Below are 18,655 nucleotides of genomic sequence, written 5' to 3' on the forward strand. Positions count from 1 at the left end.
TTGAACACATTTACCAAAGAAAAACATACAACACCATTTAAAAAGTGAGCAAAGGCCGGGCGCGGTGGCTCACGCTTGTAATCCCAGCACTTTGGGAGGCCGAGGCGGGCGGATCACGAGGTCAGGAGATCAAGACCACGGTGAAACCCCGTCTCTACTAAAAATAGAAAAAAAATTAGCCGGGCGTGGTGGCGGGCGCCTGTAGTCCCAGCTACTCGGAGAGGCTGAGGCAGGAGAATGGCGTGAACCCGGGAGGCGGAGCTTGCAGTGAGCCGAGATTGCGCCACTGCACTCCAGCCTGGGCGACAGAGCGAGACTCCGTTTCAAAAAAAAAAAAAAAAAGAATCTGGTTAGGGTATATGAGGTACTCATAGAATAATTCTCTTAACTTTTCTGCATGTCTGAAAAAATTCATAATAAAATGTTGGGGGATACCTTTGCATACAAACTTTGCAAACATTGTATCATACAATTATATGAACTGTAAATTTTTTAGGAGTTATAATGGTAATGCGTTTTTGTTTAAAAAGAGAGCCTGCCAGGCATGGTGGTAGATGCCTGTAATCCTAGCTACTTGGGAGGCTAAGGTGGGAAGACTGTTTGAACCCGGGAGTTTGAGACCAGCCTGGGCAGCATAGTGAGACTCCATCTTGAAAATAAAAATTAAAAAATAAATATCGTTTAGAATTATACACATATTTATGGATAAGATTATATAACACCTTTTAAAAATCCAATTTAAAATGGGCAGAAAGTTTCAATAAACATTTCTGCAAAGAAGATATATAAACGGCAACCCATGTCATTAGGGAAATGCAAATCAAAACCACATGACATATCTCCTCCTGGGTTCAAGTGATTCTCCTGCCTCAGCCTCCTGAGGAGCTGGGATTACAGGCACCGCTACCACACCCAGCTAAATTTTGTATTTTTAGTAGAGATGGGGTTTCACCATATTGGCCAGGCTGGTCTTGAACTCCTGGGCTCAATCAATCCTTCCACCTCAGGCTCCCAAAGTGCTGGGATTACATCTGTGAGCCAAGGTCTGGGGTTACCTTTTGAGATGATAAAAATGTTCTAAAATTAGATTGTGTCGATGGATGCACCATGTGAATATACTAAAAAACATTGACTTGTATACTTTGAATGGGTGACTTGTATGGCATATGAGTTATATGTCAATATAGCATTTACAGAAAGATCCAGGAGGATGGGGAGGAGAGAAGGGAAGCTGAATCATAAATTCTAGATTTCTTTGAAAACAAACTTAATAAAGAAAGTTTAAGGTTGGGCACCATGGCTCACACCTGTAATCCCAGCACTCTGGGAAGCCTAGCTGGGAGGATCGCTTTAGCTCAAGAGTTTGAGACCAGCCTGAGCAACATAGTGAGACCCTGTTTCTATATGTATTTAAAAATCATTTTCTTTTTAAAAATAATTTAATTTAAAAAAATTGGCCAGGCATGGTGGCTCACATCTGTAATCCCAGCACTTTGGGAGGCTGAGGCAGGCGGATCATTTGAGGTCAGGAGTTTAAGACCAGCCTGGCCAACATAGTGAAACCCCGTCTCTACTAAAAATACAAAAAAATTAGCTGGGTGTGGTGGCATGTGTGCCTATAGTCCCAGCTACTTTGGGAGGCTGAGGCAGGAGAATTGCTTGAACCAGGGAGACGGAGGTTGCAGTGAGCTGAGATCACATCATTGCACTCCAACCTGGGCAACAGAGCCAGACTCCATCTCAAAAAAAAAAAAAAAATTGAGACAGGGTCTCCCTTGTTGCCCAGGCTGGTTCTGGATGCCTGGGCTCAAGCAATCCTCCTGCCTCAGCCTCCCCAAAATGCTGAGATTACAGGTGTAAGCCACCATGCCTGGCCTAAAATAAAAATTAAAAAAATTCAAAAGAAGAACTGGCCGGGCATGGTGGTTTACATCTATAATTCCAGCACTTTTGGGAGCCAAGATGGGTGGATTGCTTGAGCCTGGGAGTTTGAGATCAGCCTGGCCTAAATGGCAAAACCCCATCTCTATTAAAATTACAAAAATTAGCCAGGTGCAGTGGCGTGAGCCTGTAGTCCCAGCTACTTGGGAGGCTGAGGCAGGAGGATCGTTTGAGCCCAGAAGGTGGAGGTTGCAGTGAGCCAAGATTAAGCCACAGAGGAAGACTGTCTCAAAATAAATAAAATAAATAAATACATAAATTTAGTAAATCTCTAAGTATGTGGAAATTAAAAAACAGACTTCCGGCCAGGGGTGGTGCCTCACACTTGTAATCCCAGCACTTTGGGAGGCCGAGGCGGGCCGATCACGAGGTCAGAAGTTCAAGACCACCTTGACCAACATGACACCCTGTCTCTACTAAAAATACAAAAATTAGCTGGGCATGGTGGTGCATGCCTGTAATCCCAGCTACTCAGGAGGCTGAGGCAAGAGAAGCGCTTGACACGAGAGGTGGAGGCTGCAGTGAACTGAGATCAGGCCGCTGCACTCCAGCTTGGGTGACAGAGCGAGACTCCATCTCAAAAAATAATAATAATAAAATAAAAAATAAAAAACAGACTTCCAGATGACACGTGTCAAAGAAAAACTCAAAAGGGAATTTAGGAAAGATTTTGAGATAAAAATAAAAAATAAAAACACAGGATCTAAGGATATACAAGATCCAGCTAACCATAGTACTTAGAGGGAAATTTATAGCTTTATGTATCAGAAAGGAAGAAAGGCCAGGCACGGTGGCATGCGCACTTTGGGAGGTCAAGGCGGGGAGGATCGCTTCAGGCTAGGATTTCAAGGCTGCAGTAAGCCATGATTGCATTACTGTACTCCAGCCCTCCAGTCTGGGGGACAGAGCAAGTTCTTGTCTCTAAAAAAAGAAAGAAAACAAAAAGAAAAAAAATGAAAAGAAAGTCCTCAAATGGGCCAGGCGCGGTGGCTCATGCCTGTAATGCTGGCACTTTGAGATGCTGGGGCAGGCGGATCACCTGAGGTCAGGAGTTCAAGACCAGCCTGACCAACATGGCAAAACCCCGTCTCTAATAAAAATACAAAAATTAGCCAGACGTGATCACAGGTGCCTGTAGTCCCAACTACACGGGAGGCTGAGACAGGAGAGTCTCTTGAATACAAGAGGCAGAGGTTGCAGTGAGTCGAGATTACACCATTGCACTTCAGCCTGGGAGATGGAGCAAGACTCCGTCTCCAAAAAAAAAAAAAAAAAAAGAACCAAAAGGAAGGAACTCAAATAAATATCTAAGTGAAAATCAATGAAATAGAAAATATAAAAACAATTGGGAAATGAATATAACAAATTTGCCCATCAACAAGTGACTGGATAAGCGAACCAAGGTCATACAATGGATTATGTAGAAGGCCAAGGCTCTTCACCCCCTAAAGGTTTGTTGAAGAATTGTTGACATGAGGCTGGTTGATTAACAGAAGACAAGGCATATAAATATATCTATATTTCTATATTGTCATATATAACATGTATATGAGAGTCTTTAGAATGATGACCCAAAGATACAGAGGAAATTGTCTATTTCTATGTATAGTTTAATAAAGTTTTCGTTGTTGTTGTTTTTGTTGTTTTGAGATGGAGTCTCACTCCATCATCCAGGCCAGAGTGCAGTGGCGCCATCTTGGCTCACTGAAACCTCTGTCTCCCTAGTTCAAGTGATTCTCCTGCCTCAGCCTCCCTAGTAGCTGGGATTACAGGAGCCCACCACAATGCCCAGCTAATTTTTGTACTTTCAGTAGAGACAGGGTTTCACCATGTTGCCCAGGCTGGTCTTGAACCCTTGACCTCAAGTAATCCACCCGCGTTGGCCTCCCAAAGTGCTGGGATTACAGGTGTGAGCCAGCACACCTGGTCTAGTTTAATAAAGTATGGACAGCCCTATAGAAATATGACTGGAGGGGCCGGGCATGGTGGCTCACACCTGTAATCCCAGCACTTTGGGGGGCCGAGGCAGGCGGATCACAAGGTCAGGAGCTCGAGACCATCCTGGCCAACATGGTAAAACCCTGTCTTTACTAAAAATACAAAAAATTAGCCGGGCATGGTGGCAGGCACCTGTAGTCCCAGCTACTCGGGAGGCTGAGGCACGAAAATGGCGTGAACCCAGGAGGTGGAGCTTGCAGTGAGCTGAGATTGCACCACTGCACTCCAGCCTGGGTGACAGAGCGAGACTCTTTCTCAAAAAAAAAAAAAAGAAAAAAAAAGAAATATGACTGGAGGAAAAGGGTATGATCTAATGCGAGTACACTGAGTGGGGAGAACCAGGAAGGACTTTCTGTCTAGATTTTTTTTTTTTTTTTGGCTCTTTGAGTGTGTATTTTTTTGGTGGAGGTATGGGGCAGGACCCTCTCTGGAATGGGAGTCTCATGACTCACAGTCAAATAAGGTAGGACAGATTATTAGTATTATTTTGAGACGCGGTCTCCCTTTGTCCCCCAGGTTGGAGTGCAGTGGCGTGATCACTGCTCACTGCAGCCTCAACATCCCCGGTTCAACAGTCCTCCCATTTCAGCCTCCCAAGTAGCTGGAACTATCAGTGTGCACCACCACACCCAGCTAATGTTTTGTTTTTTTTTTTTGAGACAGACTTTCGCTCTTGTTGCCCAGGCTGGAGTGCAATGGCGAGATCTCAGCTCACTGCAACCTCCACCTCCCGGGTTCAAGCCATTCTCCTGTCTCAGCCTCCAGAGTAGCTGGGATTACAGACATATGCCACCACACCTGGCTAATTTCCTGGCTAATTTTGTATTTTTAGTAGAGATGGGGTTTCACTATGTTGGTCAGGCTGGTCTTGAACTCCTGATCTCAAGTGATCCTCCCGTCTCAGCCTCCCAAAGTGCTGGGATTACAGGTGTGAGCCACCACGCCCGGCCTGTGGTCAGCTTTTATACAGATAGGGTGGAAGAAAAGTTAAAGTAATATTTTTAGGTTTTATGGCTGGCTTTGGGCAAAAGGGTTTTGGTTTTTATGACCTGCCTTTGGGGAAGAGAAATTCTAGTTTTTATAGCTAGCCTTGGGGACAATGGGACTGAGCGACAGGAGGGCAGGAAAAGGTCCGAGAAAAACTTTTGCTACTGAAGCTGCTGCTGAGGACTTCATTTTGGAGTTTATTTTCATTTTCTTTTCTTTTTTTCTTTTTCTTTTTTTTTTTTTTGAGATGGAGTCTTACTCTAACACCCAGGCTGGAGTGCAGTGGTGCGATCTCGGCTCACTGTAACCTCTGCCTCCTGGATTCAAGCGATTCTCCTGCCTCAGCTTCCAGAGTAGCTGGGACTAAGGTGTGTGCCACTAGGCCCAGCTAATTTTTTTGTATTTTTAGTAAAGATAGGGTATCGCCATGTTGGCCAGGCTGGTCTCGACCTCTACTAAAAAATAGAAAAAATTAGCTGGGCGTGGTGTAGTCCCAGCTACTCTGGTGGCTGAGGCAGGAGAATGGCGTGAACCCGGTAGGCGGAGCTTGCAGTGAGCCGAGATTGCTCCACTGCATTCCAGCCTGGGTGACAGAGCGAGACTCCGAGACTCCGTCTCAAAAAAAAAAAAAAAAGGCCGGGCGCGGTGGCTCACGCTTGTAATCCCAGCACTTTGGGAGGCCGAGGCGGGCGGATCACGAGGTCAGGAGATCGAGACCACGGTGAAACCCCGTCTCTACTAAAAATACAAAAAAATTAGCCGGGCGTGGTGGCAGGCGCCTGTAGTCCCAGCTACTCGGAGAGGCTAAGGCAGGAGAATGGCGTGAACCCGGGAGGCGGAGCTTGCAGTGAGCCGAGATTGCGCCACTGCACTCCAGCCTGGGCGACAGAGCCAGACTCCGTCTCAAAAAAAAAAAAAAAAAAAAAAAAAAAAAAAAAAAAAATGTGGTTTCATTTTGATGCCCAGGCTGCTTCTCTGGAAAGCCTGTCTTCATAGGCTTCTCCCGCCTCGGCCTCCCAAAGTGCTGGAATTATAAGCATGAGCCACTGTGCCCAGGTCATTTGAGGGTACTGTTTTCTGAGACCCAGCAGTTGCAACTCAGACAAAAAGAAATGCAAAACCACACGAATAAACCTCAAAAACATTACACTAAGCAACAGTAGTCACGTTTATTTAAAAAAAAAGTGCTGTACTTTTATGCCAAGTTTTATAGCAGGAAAAACTAATTTATGAAGCTAAAGAGCAGATCAGTGGCCGCCACCCAGGTGACAAGGGTGTGGTTGGGAGAGGTGTGGAAATATCCTGTACCTTGATCTTGGTGGTGACCACACAACCGGATGTATTCATGGAACTGTAACCTAAAAAGGAAGAATTTTATTGTGTGTAAATTACACCTCAATGAAGTTGATATTAAAAAACAAAACAGGCCAGGCGGGGTGGCTCACGCCTGTAATCCCAGCACTTTGGGAGGCCGAGGAGGGTGGATCACCTGAGGTCAGGAGATCGAGACCACCTTGGCTAATATGGTGAAGCCCCGTCTCTACTAAAAATACAAAAAATTAGTCGGGCGTGGTGGCGGGCGCCTGTAATCCCAGCTACTCAGGAGGCTGAGGCAGGAGAATGGCTTGAACTCAGAAGGTGGAAGTTGCAGTGAGCTTAGATTGTGCCACTGCACTCCAGCCTGGGTGACAGAGTGAGACCCTGTCTCAAAAAAAAAAAAAAAAAAAGGCTGGATGTGGTGGCTGACACTTGTAATTCCAGCACTTTGGGAGGCTGAGGCACGCAGATCGCTGGAGCTCAGGAGTTCAAAACCAGCCTGGGCCACATGAGGAGACCCCAGTTTCTACAAAAAAAAAAAAAAAAAAATTAGTCGAGTGTGGTGGAACATGCTGGCAAGGTGGAAGGATCCCTTGAGCCCAGGAGGTGGAGGCTGCAGTGAAGCAGGGGCCACTGCACTCCAGCTGGGGCAACACAGTGAGACATTGTCTCAAAAAACGAACATAAATCAAAACATGGTTTCTCAAAGGCTTAGACCCCAAGGTGAGGAATCACTTTCACTTAGTTCTGGTTCATGCTCCACCATCTACTTGATGTGTGACCTTGAACAAGTCACTCAACCTTGGGCATCAGATTCCTCATTGGCAAATTATGCCTAATAAAAGGATCTCCTTCAGAGGGTTGTTTGGGGGATTCAAGGAATGGTCACACAGTGGCTAACATGTAGAAGGGACTTGGGGGCTGTTAGTTATAGAGCTATGTATCAGAATCTCGACTTTCTCCAAAAGTCTGTATAAACTATTACAGAAAAAAGACAAGAAAGAAACACACTAGCTGGGCGCAGTGGCTCATGCCTGTAATCCCAGCACTTTGGGAGGCCAAGGCGGGCGGATCACGAGGTCAGGAGATCGAGACTATCCTGGCTAACACGGTGAAACCCCGTCTCTACTAAAAATACAAAAAATTAGCTGGGCATGGTGGCGGGCGCCTGTAGTCCCAGCTACTCGGGAGGCTGAGGCAGGAGAATGGCATGAACCCGGGAGGCGGAGCTTGCAATGAGCTGAGATTGCACCACTGCCCTCCAGCCTGGGCGACATAGCAAGACTCGCTAAAAAAAAAAAAGAAGAAAGAAAGAAAGAGAGAGAAAGAAAGAAAGGAAAGAAAGAAAGAAAGAAAGAAAGAAAGAAAGAAAGAAAGAAAGAAAGAAAGAAAGAAAAAGAAAAGAAAGAAAGACACTAATATATTTATTTTATTTTATTTTATTTTTTTGAGCCGAAGTCTCGCTCTGTCACCCAGGCTGGACTGCAGTGGCGCGATCTCAGCTCACTGCGACCTCTGCCTCCTGGGTTTAAGTGATTCTCCTGTCTCAGCTGCCCAAGCAGCTGGGACTACAAGCTTGTGCCACCACAGCAGGTATATATTTTATAATCAGAATGAGATGACAAAAAAGAAAAAATGGCCAGGTGTGGTGGCTCACACCTATAATCCCAAAACTTTGGGAGGCTAAGGCAGGCAGATCATTTGAGATCAGGAGTTCGAGACCAGCCTGGCCAACATGGTGAAACCCCCTCTCTACTAAAAATACAAAAATTAGCTGGGCGTGGTGGCACATGCCTATAATCCCAGTTACTCGGGAGGCTGAGGCACGAGAATCGCTTGAACCTGGGAGGCGGAGGTTGCAGTGAGTCAAGATCGTGCCACTGCACTCCAACCTGGGAAACAGAGCAAGACTCCGTCTCAAGAAAATAAAAAAGGTATTGGATAACATAGGTCCAAGAACATTCTGTGCAGCACTGTTTGGATGTATTGAATGATATGAAACCATCAGACATCAAGGAGGGTTCAAGTGACATTCCTTATTAGTTACTCCACACAATGGGGCACTCAGGTGCCAGGAGAATGAATGAAGCAGAACACAAATGTGGATAACACCCAAAAAGGTCCAGTGGGTGGAGGGTGCTACCCTTTATGTGAGGAAGGAAAAAAAGTAAAACCACATGTGCACGTGTTTAAATGTGCATAGATTTTTGAAAAAATGTGCAAGAAATGAAGACGGATGGCAGCATTTTCATAAACATAACAAAAAGAAAGCCTTTTTTTTTTTTTTTTTTTTTTTTTTTTTAAATTGAGACAGAGTCTCTGTCGCCCAGGCTGGAGTGCAGTGGCCTGATCTTGGCTCACCGCAACCTCCCCCCACAACCCGGGTTCATGTGATTCTTGTGCCTCAGCCTCCCAAGTGGCTGAGACTATAGGTGTGTGCCACCATGCTTGGCTAATTTTTTTTGTATTTTTAGTAGAGACAGTTTTGCCACGTTGGCCAGGCTGGTCTCAAACTCCTGACCTCAGGTGATCCGCCTGCCTCTCAGCCTCCCAAAAGGAAGCCTTTAGAAAATACATATGTGGCCTGGGCTCAGTGGCTCACACCTGTAATCCCAGCACTTTGGGAGGCTGAGGCGGGTGGATTCCTTGAGGTCAGGAGTTTGAGACCAGCCTGGCCAACTTGGTGAAACCTGTCTCTACTAAAAATACAAAAATTAGCCAGGCGTGGCGGTGGGCACCTGTAATCCCAGCTACTCAGAGGGCTGAGGGAAGAGAATTGCTTGAACCCAGGAGGCAGAGTTTGCAGCGAGCTGATCTCATGCCACTGCACTCCAGCCTGGGAGACAGAGCAACACTCCCGCTCAAAAAAAAAAAAAAAAAAAAAAAAAAGAAAATGCATATGTGGCCGTGTGTGGTCACTGAAGCCTGTAATCCCAACACTTTGGGAGGCCGAGGTGGGCGGATCACTTGAGGTCAGGTGTTGGAGACCAGCCTGACCAACATGGTGAAACCCCATCTCTACTAAAATACAAAAATTAGCTGGGCATGGTGGTGCACTCCTGTAATCCCAGCTACTCGGGAGGCTGAGGCAGCAGAACTGCTTGAACCCGGGAGGTGGATGTTACAGGGAGCTGAGATTGCGCCACTGCACTCCAGCCTGAGCAACACAGCGAGACCCTGTCTCAAAAACAATATAAAAAAATAAAAATAGGACCAGGTGTGGTGGCTCGTGCCTGTAATCCCAGCACTTTGGGTGACTGAGGCGGGCAGATAACCTGAGATCAGGAGTTCGAGATCAGCCTGGCCAACATGGTGAAACCCTGTCTCTACAAAAACACAAATATTAGCCGGGCGTGGTGGTGCACTCCTGTAATCCCAGCTACTCAGGAGGCTGAGGCAGGAGAATCACTTGAACCTGGGAGGCAGAGGTTGCAGTGAGTCGAGATCATGCCATTGCACTCCAGCCTGGGCAACAGAGTGAGACTCCATCTCAAAATAAATAAATAAAAATACATATGTTTACTTTGAAATAACAAATATAAAGAAAGTTGTAACTACAGTACAAATCTCAATTTTTGATGAACGAGGCCAGGTGCAGTGGCTCACGCTTGAAATCCCAGGACTTTGGGCAGGAGAAGCCCCTGAGTCCAGGAGTTCAAGACCAGCCTGGGCAACATAGCAAGACCCTGGCTCTACAAACACCGCCTCCCCCGAAAAAAAAATTAGCCTGGCACCATGCCACGTGACTGTAGTCTCAGCTACTTGGGGGGCTGAGGTGGGAGGATGGCTTCAGCCTGGGAGGTGGAGGCTGAGGTAAGCCCTTATCCACAACTCCACTCAGCCTGGGCAACAGAGCAAGACCCTGCCTCAACAAAAAAAAATTTTTATTTAAAAATTTTTGATGAATTGTTACAGATGGAGGGTGTCCAGGGGCTTGGTCTCTTGAATGAAGAATTGGGCAAAACGCACAAAGCAAGGAAATAATGAAGCAACAAAGGCAGAGATTTATTGAAAATAAAAATACACCCCAGAGTGTGGATGCAGCGGGAGCATAGGAGCTCAAGGGCCAGGTTACATAATTTTTTGGCGTTTAAATACCCTCTAGAGGTTTCCATTGGTTACTTGCTGTACGCCCTATGTAAATGGAGAGGATGTTTCCTGTCATAGCTGAAGTGTGAATCAGCCTTATGTTCCCTGCCTCCAGACCCTATTTTCCTGCCTCAGAACCATTTGAGAATAAGTCGCAAACATGCTGCACCTCCAAATACCTAACTATATTTTCCACAAACAGGGACAGGTTCCCATATGTACACTGTCAGTCAACGGTGAAATTCAGGACATTAACACGGCTGGATCGCTACCGTCTAATCCGAAGACCCAACCACATTCACCACTTGTGCCAATAATGTGTGTTCATTTCACTGTATGTTTTGAAATGTATACTAGATGCATATATTATCTTTATGAAAAAACTGATATTTTAAAACCACTCGACACAGCCAAATGAAATAAGAGCGAACTTATTCAAGCAGGAGCCCGGAAGGACTAGGAGAATCCGGCCTCTCCCAGGCCTCCTCACCTGAGCGGGGCTCCCTCCTGACCACCGCCCACCCACTCCAGGGCCGGACACGGGAAGGGACCGCTCAGCCCGAAGGTCGCAGGGGCTTAAAACCCCGGGTCCTGAACGCGCTTGGGCCCTGCAGCGACCCTGGCGTCCCCACCTGACTCCAGAATCAGATTCAGGCCAGGCCAGGAACCACCCCAGCTTCCTGCATCCGCTTGGTCCAGGCAGCCATGCGGAAGGTGGACGCCAGGGGGTCGGAGGCTCAAGGGCAGGGATCGAGACCCAAGCCCCGGAGTGCCCACCAAGCTGTGGCTCCGGAAGAAGGTTCCGGAACAGCCGACCCTGAACACCCATGTGCAGCTTCGGATCGCAGCCCTGGCCTGGCTCCTCGGTCCCCGGTTGAGAGACCCGCGACCGCTGCAGGGTGCCTTGCCGAGGGTGCGGGCTCGGGGCGCACAGTGCTTCCAGACTCTCCCACCCCAACCCCACCATTAAGGGGAGCCCCAGCAACTCCCTGAACCCTGAAAGTCACACTGGGGCTAGGGCTGCACTTGGCGTCCGCTTCCCCTCCTGTCACATTGACCAGGGCTAGGACCGGGGTCCGGGCCGTCGGGGAGAGCGGAGGGCGCGTGGGAATGGGGCTCGCTGCGCCACGGAAACCCCGCGCCGCCCTTCGAGTCCTCCCAGCTGTTCCGCAGAGCCCGGGCCGCTGCCATCGCGTCTGTCCCGAGGGTGCGCAGGCGAGTACCTGTCCCGATTCCGGACACGTCGACTCCCGACAGGGAGCCCGGAGACGCCCGTCGGGCTTCCCAGTCCCACCCAGGACTTCTCTGGGGGCGGGAGGCCAGGAGATAAGAGGGTGGGCGAGATGAGCTGCAGGGGGATGCGGGACCCAGGGACCCGGGGATATTATAACACGCTTTCCACGCGTAGGACTGGGGCGCACAAGTGACCAGAAAGGTGGGACTCATTGGCGCCCTTTGCAGATGGACCCATGTTGGCGCCCCTTAGATCTGCAGTAGGGGCACCAGGACCTGCGGTGAGCGCCTCTGCGCCCCAAACCCCAGCAGGTCCGCCCGACCACATTACCGCTTGGGTTGCTTTGCACAAATGCTGCGTCAGGACCCACTCCTTCCCAGATCGCGACCCTCATGCCTTCGCAGACAGAAAGTGTCCTAAGCACAGGCAGGCTCAGAGCCCGCCTCCGCCTCGGATTCGCTGTGTGGCCTGGAGCCAGTATCTTGGCCTCTCTGGGCCTCAGTTTGCTCATCTCAGTGAATGGGACACAGACACAGACACAGTCGCGCTGCGGGCTAACGCTTTATTTGCCATCCAAGGCCCCAGGCCCGCCTGCGCTTCTGCTCAGAAGATCTTCACGGAGTCCAGCTGCACGTCCCCGCCCACCTCCACCAGGCGCACGCGCGCCAGCGGCAGGCGGTGGCGGAAGTGGTGGTACTGGGCGTCCCCAACCACGGCCTGCAGGGGAGGGTCGGTGGTGAGGATTCCGGAGGCTCATGATGTGTGGCCCTGGGGAAATCACTCATCCCCTCTGGACCTCAGTTTCCCCACTGGGAAAATGGGGCTATTGTTCATTCTAACTCTTGCGTGAGGATCAAACGAGTTTACTGTGTGGCACAGTAAAAAATGGCTTTTTTAGTGCTGGTAATGGATATTCTTATTTCCGCGACCGTTACCCGCTATTAAAGCACAGAGGAGAGACGTGAATTCGCGTAAGGTCTGGGTGGTGGAGGATCTGCCGCCACCCCCGCCCGCCAGTCGTTGCTAGGACGAGTTCCTGGTCGCTGTCTCCAACCCATCCCTCCCCACGCCTCAAACCCCGGACCTCAGGAAGGAATTAACTGGGAGTAGGGTCTGGGATGGCGAGTCTGAGCCACGCCTTCCCGCTAGGACGCCCACCCCTTGGACACTCGGCTGGTGCTCGCCTGGTCCTGACCCTGCTGTCTCTCTGCCCCTCGGACCCACATTGGAGTTGTTTAGGCGACAGAGGGTCGAAGGACACCCTTCTCCGCCTTGGCCACGCCTTCCCTACCCCCCTCACCTCGCCCCGAACCTCCCTGCCTTCCACCAATAGCCTGGCTTTGCCCAACCCTCTGCTCCAGGGACCTAAGTCTTGGCGTCCGCGCCCCTGTCCAGAGACGCACCTTGAAGCCGTCGTCGGACGCGATGATGAGCACCTCGAAGGGCTGCCCGCGCTGGAAAGGAACGCCCGGCCCGCGCTCCTCGCGGCCCCAGGAGCCTTGCTCCTTGCTGTTGAAGACCACCTCCGACGTGTCCAGCCGGGGGTTGAAATGCAGGGCGGCATCGGAACCCTGCTCCTCCCCGCACAGCAGGTTTACATGGAACCTGGAAGAGGGGGATGGCGGCCATCAGGGCTCAGAAACCACCCAGACCAAGAAATGTTGAGGGTAAGGAATACCGACGTCTACAATTTACTTTGAATGAATAAATAAATGAAATGTTGGCTGGGTGCAGTGGCTGACCCTGTAATCCCAGCACTCTGGGAGGTGGAGAAGGGAGGATTGCTCGGGCCCAGAAGTTAAAGACCAGCCTGGGCAACACAGCAAGACCCCATCTTACAAAAAAATGAAAGAACAAACAAAAAATAAACCACCCAGACCAAAGTGAAGGGCTTATGGGCTGGGACTCCCCATTCCCAGAGTACTCCCAAATTAACAGGGACCTGAAGACAGGCACACACTACAGAAGGAGAGGTGGCCCACTAATGACCAGGGAGCTTAGATTCCCAAGGCAGCCAAAACATCATGACGCCCTTGGCAGAAACCTACCCAGACCAAAGTCACTATGCTTAGGGCAGGGTGCCCTCATTTCCAAAGAGCCTGGGAGCTGCCCAGGAGGTCTGGGTGATGGCCAGGGTGCTCCTGATGCTCAGGGAACCCTCAGGTTCTACACGACAAAGAATAGTACCAGGAACCCCAGTATTTCCAGGGTACCCCAGAATCCAGAATGCCCGAAGTTCCTTAGCCAGGAAGTCAAAGGATGGCTTGGCAAGGACTCCCAGGGTCCAGGGTGTCTCCAGGACTTGGAGCATTTCCAGAGTTCCCTGGGACTCAGACATGGAAGTCATAGGACTATATCTAGGAACCCTGAGATTACCCAGGAACCTCAAATTCTTAGGGAAACTCAGGGACCCCAGCCACAAAGGCATGGGGCAAATACGAATACATCAGATTTGAGGTCAGAAATGGCCTCGGACTCCTAGCCTGGTGGATACAGATGGCCTAGGGCCCCTATTTCTGGACTGCAAAAATTGGGGGTCAGCTGATCCTGGAGACCTGTACCCTTTACCCCTAGGGCCTGGGGCCTCACCTGCTGGCATTGGGAGGAACCAAGCCGCGAATTCTCAGCACCGTGCCAGGGCGGATGCCCTCGGGCAGCGAGGACTTGTGGGGGACGTTCTGCAAGAGTGGGGTGCAGGGGCCACTGTGAGCCGGTGAGACCGAGGGAGGAAGGCAGAAGGTGGGTCACCCCTCAGAGGAGCCGACCAGGGCTGAGACTGGCAGAAATCAGTGGAAGAGAAAAGGGTGGCAGAGAGGCAGGAAAGAGACCAGAAACAGACAGGGAAACGGGGACAGCAACAAAGAAAAACAGACAAATCCTCAAAGAGGGACCCAGAGGAAGCCACAAAGAGGTAGTGGGGACAGTTGGGATGAGGGGGGTCACCCGGAGGCCACAGCCCAGGCCTGTCCATGGCGCACCCACTGCCCACTTGCTCCTTTGAAAGAGGAGCCCCCAGCCCCCTCCCTGCTTGGCCCCGCCCCGGGCCCCTGGAGCACTCACGGACATGGCTGGGACAGGGTCAGGCAGCCGTGGTGGTGGGGCCTGCTGGGGACCTTAAATAAAAGCAGGGCGGGGCTGGTCCTGATGACTCACCCCACCCCTTCCCACCCACCACCCACACCTGGCACAGACCCTGGCCCTGGGGCAAGCCCGGCGAAGTGGGAGTGGCGCCTCTTCTTGGGGACCCTGATCCCCCCATCACCCAGGGCCTGGGTGCACTGCCCCTCTCCTAGGAGCTGATAATAGGAGGGGACGTTTAATAATAATAAACTCACAGCAGAGAAGGCTCCTTTTGCCACCGCCCCTCCACCCCTGTCTTCCCGCTGCCTGGCACATGGAGAGCCTCTATCTCATTTCATGTATTTATTTGTTAGTAATTTCTCTTATTTTATACACAGACATATTAGGTCCTGGGAGGCCAATCTAGGTGGAAACTCCAGACCCTTCTCTCCAGCCGAGAACCTCCTGCCTGGACTGATCCGCACTGAAATCTAAGCTTCTGCCTCTGTAATGGAACAGCGGCCACAACAGGAGCAGTAGTGACAGACAGGTTGGCTTCACGGGTTCACAGGGGGCCTGCCTGATCCCCTCAGCGCTGCACCCTGGGTCCTGGAGTGTGCGCAGTTCATGGAAGTCCTCAGTCAGGAGGGGTGAAAGGAGGGGATCCACTAGGACTATGCCTGTCATTTCCCAGGCCCCTGGGCTGCCCAGGATATGCAGGAAATCACTGATTGGGACCCCACCATTCCAACAGGGAGGAGTATGGGTCACCTCCATCGTACAGAGGAGGAGGCCGAGGCTGGGATGGGAAGGGATTTGCCAAAGGCAGGAGTGTGCAGGACCCGCTGCCCCGACCTCTGGCTCTCCTCACCTCTGCTCGCGCCCCTCCTGTGGGTTCTGTCTCTGGGGCTGGCTGTCTCACTCTGTCCATCTCTGCCTCTAACTCTGTCTACCACATATTCCTGTCCCACTTCTCTCCTTCAAGTCTCTCTTCTTCCTCCTTCCAGGACTGCTACCATCATGCCACCAAGTTTGCAGGTCAGGATGAGGCGGGTTTTGGGGTGGTGGATGGCCTAGCACTCCATCACCACCACCACCTAGATCAAAAGCAGAGCAAGGTGGGGACCCTCCCGCCAGGCCTGAAACAGCCCCGTTGGGCCTAAGACTCTGGAAGAGAACTCAGGGTTGGGGAATTGGCTTGGGGGAGGGGCGGGTAGGGCTGAAAGATGCTTCTGAAAGGCAGGGATGGTGTGGGAGCTGAGCAGAAACCACTCCTAGCAGCCCAGCAGCCCTCCTGGACCTTTTCCACTCCCTACTCCAGCTCCTGCCCCACCCAGCAGGCTGCTGAGAGGCCTGGGCAGAGGCAGGCTGGGGGTGGAAAGTTTGGGTGGAGACAGCAGACCCGGAACCATCTTCCACCCTCTGCGTCCCAGGCCCCCAGCCTCTCGCCCCCTCCCCACACACTCCAAGGCACCAAGCTCAGGGACCAGTTCTCGGGAACATGAGCTCAGAGAGGGAGGCTGGCAGCTGCATTTCAGTAGGGGCTGCAAGCACCCCCATTCTGCAGAGGACAAAACTGAAGCTTAGACAGGGACCACCTCTCAGCCAAGGAAGAGGCCAGGCCCTCAGCTCCAGAGGTCTTTGTGCCAAGGACATGTCATGGGCACGGACAGAGAGGACAGCAGGGTGTCCGGTGATCACACTGCCAGCCCAGCTCAGTTAGTTCCCGAGAATGTTCCCTTGAATGGTGGACTCCATCGTTCTAACATTATTGACCATTCTAAAGAAGACACTCTCGCCTGGGCAACACAGCAAGACCTCATCATTACAAAAAACAAAAATAAAATAAAATAGCCCAGTGGGTTGGCACACATCTGCCTGTAATTCCAGCTACTTGGGAGGCTGAGGCAGGAGAATCGCTTGAGCCCAGGAGGTCAGAGGCTGCAGGGAGCTATGATCACACCACAGCTCTCCAGCCTGGGCAACAGAGTGAGACCTCAGTCCACAAAAAGAAAAGACACTCCTTACATTACTTGATGCATCATTCTGTAACTTGCTATTGTTTCCCAAGAACATCTTTTTATTTATTTCTATTTCTTCACTGTGGCTGGATATGACTTCACACCCAACCAACGTGCAAGTCCCAACTTGCCTTAAGTGATTGGCCAAATGATTGCAGTCAATCTGTTATCAATCTAAAAGGCTGGCTCCTGAGCCGGGCGCCGTGGCTCATGCTTGTAATCCCAGCACTTTGGGAGGCCGAGGCGGGCGGATCACGAGGTCAGGAGATCGAGACCACGGTGAAACCCCGTCTCTACTAAAAATACAAAAAATTAGCCAGGCGTGGTGGCGGGCACCTGTAGTCCCAGCTACTCAGAGAGGCTGAGGCAGGAGAATGGCGTGAACCCGGGAGGCGGAGCTTGCAGTGAGCCGAGACTGCGCCACTGCACTCCAGCCTGGGCGACAGAGCAAGACTCTGTCTCAAAAATAAAAAATAAAAAAAAGACTGACTCCTTTCCTGTAACTGAGATATGCATCCTTGATGGGCTCTTATTCATTAATGTTGGTTATCTTTCTCATCAGTTGTGAAACAATATTTTTTTTTTTTTTTTGAGACAGAGTCTCGCTCTGTCACCCAGGCTGGAGTGCAGTGGTGCGATCTCAGCTCGCTGCAACCTCCACCTCCCGGGTTGAAGCGATTCTCCTGCCTCAGCCTCCTGAGTAGCTGGGATGACAGGCACCCACCACCATGCCTGGCTAATTTTTTTTTTTTTTTTGAGATGGATTCTCGCTCTTTCGCCCAGGCTGGAGTGCAGTGGTGCGATCTCGGCTCACTGCAAGCTCCGCCTCCCGGGTTCACGCCATTCTCCTGCCTCAGCCTCCCGAGTAGCTGGGACTACAGGTGCCTGCCACCGCGCCCGGCTAATTTTTTGTATTTTTAGTAGAGACGGGGTTTCACCATGTTAACCAGGATGGTCTCGATCTCCTGATCTCGTGATCCGCCCGCCTCGGCCTCCCAAAGTGCTAGGATTACAGGCATAAGCCACGGTGCCTGGCCTAATTTTTGTATTTTTAGTAAAGACAGGGTTTCACCATGTTGGTCAGGCTAGTCTCGAACTCCTGACCTCATGATCTGCCCTCCTCAGCCTCCCAAAGTGTTGAGATTACAGGTGTGAGCCACTGCACGTGGCCTGAAATAATATTTTCGTTAGCCTTTCGTGAGCCTTTTCTTTTTTTTTTTGAGACAGAGTCTCGCTCTGTTGCCCAGGCAGGAGTGCAGTGGTTCGATCTTGGCTCACTGCAACCTCTGCCTTCCAGGTTCAAGTGATTCTCCTGCCTCAGCCTCCCAAGTAGCTGGGATTTCAGGTGCCTGCCACCACGCCCAGCTACTTTTTGTATTTTTAGTAGAGACGGGGTTTCACCATGTTGGCCAGACTGGCCCTGAACTCCTGACCTCAGATGATCCACCTGCCTCAGCCTCCCAAAGTGCTGGGATTGCAGGTGTGAACCAACGCACCTGGCCACCTTTTTTCAATTTTAAATAGTTAATGTAGGCCGGGTGTGGTGATGCACACCTGTAGTCTCAGCTACTCGAGAGGCCGAGGCAGGAGAATCACTTGAACCCAGGAGGCGGAAATTGCAGTGAGCCAAGATAGCGCCATTGCACTTTAGCCTGGGCAACAAGAACAAGACTCTGTCTCCAAAAGTATGTATAATAATAATAATAATAATAATAATAATAATAATAATAAATGTATGTATTTCTCAATAGTCTTTCTATCAAGGTATCCTTCCCATAAAAGATGCAGATATTAAAGGTATAGTTCACTGATTTTGAGAACTGTGGAGACCTATCTAACCACCTCCTCAATTAAGTTTCTTGGTGTCCAGGAAATAGTGGCTTCTCTTCTTGTTCCAGGGAGCCACTGGCCAGTGTCACTCCTGACCATTTTTTTGTTTTGTTTTGTTTTGTTTTTGAGATGGGGGTCTCACTCTGTCATCCAGGCTGGAGTGCAGTGGTGCAGTCTC

The 18,655-nt window shown here is 50.4% G+C and overlaps 1 protein-coding gene across 1 annotated transcript; it reads right to left on the reverse strand.

The window, feature by feature from the left end:
- Positions 1 to 12,121: 12,121 nt before the first annotated feature.
- Positions 12,122 to 14,537, reverse strand: LOC116480169 (galectin-7). Its single transcript, XM_058426181.1, has 4 exons — positions 14,440 to 14,537; positions 14,156 to 14,269; positions 12,970 to 13,171; positions 12,122 to 12,283 (listed from the first exon to the last, which is right to left on the reverse strand). Exons 1-4 carry the CDS (start codon positions 14,535 to 14,537, stop codon positions 12,170 to 12,172), a joined length of 528 nt encoding a protein of 175 aa, XP_058282164.1. The 3' UTR covers positions 12,122 to 12,169.
- Between the last annotated feature and the right edge of the window lie 4,118 nt (positions 14,538 to 18,655).

The sequence above is a fragment of the Hylobates moloch genome, unplaced genomic scaffold, assembly GCF_009828535.3.
Source record: "Hylobates moloch isolate HMO894 unplaced genomic scaffold, HMol_V3 SCAFFOLD_13, whole genome shotgun sequence".
Taxonomy (NCBI): domain Eukaryota; kingdom Metazoa; phylum Chordata; class Mammalia; order Primates; family Hylobatidae; genus Hylobates; species Hylobates moloch.

Excerpts from the sequence above, each read along its gene's own strand:
- LOC116480169 (XM_058426181.1), bottom strand. The coding sequence starts at position 14,537 with ATGGACAGGCCTGGGCTGTGGCCTCCGGGTGACCCCCCTCATCCCAAC. Across the intron at positions 13,172-14,155 it reads GTTCCTCCCAATGCCAGCAG|GTTCCATGTAAACCTGCTGT; the intron begins GTGAGGCCCCAG and ends CCCCTCTTCCAG. Across the intron at positions 12,284-12,969 it reads CGTCCGACGACGGCTTCAAG|GCCGTGGTTGGGGACGCCCA; the intron begins GTGCGTCTCTGG and ends CCTCCCCTGCAG.